This window comes from Chinchilla lanigera, unplaced genomic scaffold (assembly GCF_000276665.1).
Source record: "Chinchilla lanigera isolate Chin_1 unplaced genomic scaffold, ChiLan1.0 scaffold00012, whole genome shotgun sequence".
Taxonomy (NCBI): domain Eukaryota; kingdom Metazoa; phylum Chordata; class Mammalia; order Rodentia; family Chinchillidae; genus Chinchilla; species Chinchilla lanigera.
In genome coordinates, this window is record NW_004955413.1 from 33069214 (window position 1) to 33071706 (window position 2493).

Here is a 2493-nt window from a genome sequence, read left to right on the forward strand (position 1 = left end):
CCCCCGCGCGGGCCGTGCTGACCCCCTGCCCTGCTTCCCCAGGGCGGCGCCGTGGTGCCCCTGGAGGTCGTGCTGCTGCGCAAGGTGGGCGCGGCCGGAGGTGCGCGCGGCGTGATCCGACTGCTGGACTGGTTCGAGCGGCCCGACGGCTTCCTGCTGGTGCTGGAGCGGCCCGAGCCCGCGCAGGACCTCTTCGACTTCATCACGGAGCGCGGCGCCCTGGACGAGCCCCTGGCGCGGCGCTTCTTCGCACAGGTGCTGGCCGCGGTGCGCCACTGCCACGGCTGCGGGGTGGTGCACCGCGACATCAAGGACGAGAACCTGCTGGTGGACCTGCGCGCGGGCGAGCTCAAGCTCATCGACTTCGGCTCGGGCGCGCTGCTCAAGGACACGGTCTACACGGACTTCGACGGTGCGCAGCGCGGGCGGGGCGCGGCGGCGGGGAGTCCGGGTGACGCAGGGCGGGCGCGGGGCTCCCTGCGCGCGTGCGTGCGTGCTGCGTGCTGCGTGCGAGCAGAGATCCCCGCATTGCGGAGCTGGGGAAGCCGGGGCTCCCTGCCGCCCCCTCCCCCCCAGGCTGCTCGGGCGGGGCGGAGGGGGTCTTGGCGGCTCCGCGGCGCATCTGTTTGTTGTGAAACCGGAGCTCTGGCTCATGTGACGACTCCTTTCCTGCCGCCCCGCCCGCGCTGGGGTTTTTCCAGGGTGATGACAGGCAGGATTTTTGAGGCTGGGCGGGGAGGAGTGGATGACTGGGGTGAACAACCCTGATTACCTCGTGTTTCTTCAGGCACCCGGGTGTACAGTCCCCCCGAGTGGATCCGCTACCACCGCTACCACGGACGTTCGGCCACCGTGTGGTCCCTGGGAGTGCTCCTCTACGACATGGTGTGCGGCGACATCCCCTTCGAGCAGGATGAGGAGATCCTGCGCGGCCGCCTGTTCTTCCGGAGGAGAGTCTCCCCAGGTGCTGACAGGGACCTCCCGGGTGCCTGAGGGCGGGGCTCCCTGGGAGCCAGCCAGGCCCTCCCTGACCCTCCCCTCTGCCTGCAGAGTGCCAGCAGCTCATTGAGTGGTGTCTGTCCCTGCGGCCTTCGGAACGGCCCTCCCTGGACCAGATCGCCGCCCACCCCTGGATGCTGGGGGCAGAGGGGGGCGCCCCTGAGAGCTGCGACCTAAGGCTTTGTGCCCTGCACGCGGAGGACGGGGCCAGCACCACGTCCAGCAGCGAGAGCTTGTGAGCAGGGACCGCGCTCCCTGGGAGTACTGACTTCTGCCGCCTGACTCCTCGTGCAAAGCGGTGACCTCTGACCCCTGGTGACCTCTGCCCTTGGCACCGGGCCTGTTTCCTTTGCTTTGAGTGCCTTTTTGAACGCTGCTCCACAGGACTGGGTCTGTCCAAAGATGGCTCCGGGCAAAGCGAGGTCCCACCTGCGTAGGGTGGACACTTGGACTAAAGACCCCTGCAGTGCTGCTGGGCCCAGGAGGCAGCCTTCCCGTGTGACCGCGGCTGGCCTGGAGCACCGGTTGTGGGCACAGGGTCCCCATGCCCACCTCCCACCTTCTCACGGTGTCCTCCGGGCATGCCCACGCACAAGCAATGCAAGTCGGGCCTCTGCCGCCCACGCCTCAAGAGCTATGTCCTCACGCTAGCGTCTTATTTATGGTGTGATTCCTGCGGGCGCTTGCCTGCTGGGGCTATTTATTGTTTAATTTATTTGTTGAGGTTACTTCCTCCAGCAGCCCTGCCTCAGGCCCCTGGTGGCTGAGGAGAGGAGAGGGGGCTGTTTGTGCCCGCCTTCATCCCTGCCCTGGAGCAGGTCCCCTGCCCCACCTCCGTGGGAGGAAGAATTGTACAGTGGCTAATTTAAGGGGAGTGGGTGATCCCACCCTGGGCGATCTGCGCTGGGGTGGGTTTTAAATTATTGACCGTGTACAGTCTGCTTGCTGGCTCTGAAACTTGGGGGTGGAGGACAGAGTCTCAAGCCCTTAATTTATTTTAGCAGCCCTGTTTCTGTGACCCGGGTGTGACTAGGCATCGGGACCGGGGGGGTTCTTTCAGTTCAAAAGTGTGAGATGTCTGGAGATCATATTTTTTATACAGGTATTTCAATTAAACTTTTTTTGTATATAATGGGTGTCTTGTGTCTTCTGGAGGTTTTGGCCTGGGTGCCTTGCAGGTTTCCTGTGGGAACCTTGCCCTGGGAGACCAGAGGGAGGTGGGGATGTGGGCAGGTGAAGGGGACTAGCTGCCCATCTTGCAGCCTGCCTAGTTGGCTGACCTTGACTCCAGCTGGCCAGCTGGGGCTGTGCCCAGCCTACACCCTGGAGACAGGTTGGTGGATGGGCAGCAGCTCCAGGGGCAGGGCTGGACTCTAGCAGAACCTCATTTCCTGCAGCAATTGCCCTGAGGAGGGCACTGTCTCACAGCACCCAGGCCTTTGTACCCACCCAGTGACGGGTCTCACGGCTGGCCCCTTGCATGGACCAGGCTCC

The 2493-nt window shown here is 64.3% G+C and overlaps 1 protein-coding gene across 1 annotated transcript in view; it reads left to right on the forward strand.

Annotated features, from left to right (window-relative positions):
- The window catches only part of Pim3 (Pim-3 proto-oncogene, serine/threonine kinase), a gene marked incomplete in the record, with an annotated part of 3312 nt that extends 1181 nt beyond the window's left edge, over positions 1-2131 (forward strand). The window contains 3 exon segments of the mRNA XM_013511307.1: positions 43-412; positions 788-964; positions 1051-2131. Coding sequence (XP_013366761.1) covers positions 43-412; positions 788-964; positions 1051-1238 — 735 coding nt within the window.
- Between the last annotated feature and the right edge of the window lie 362 nt (positions 2132-2493).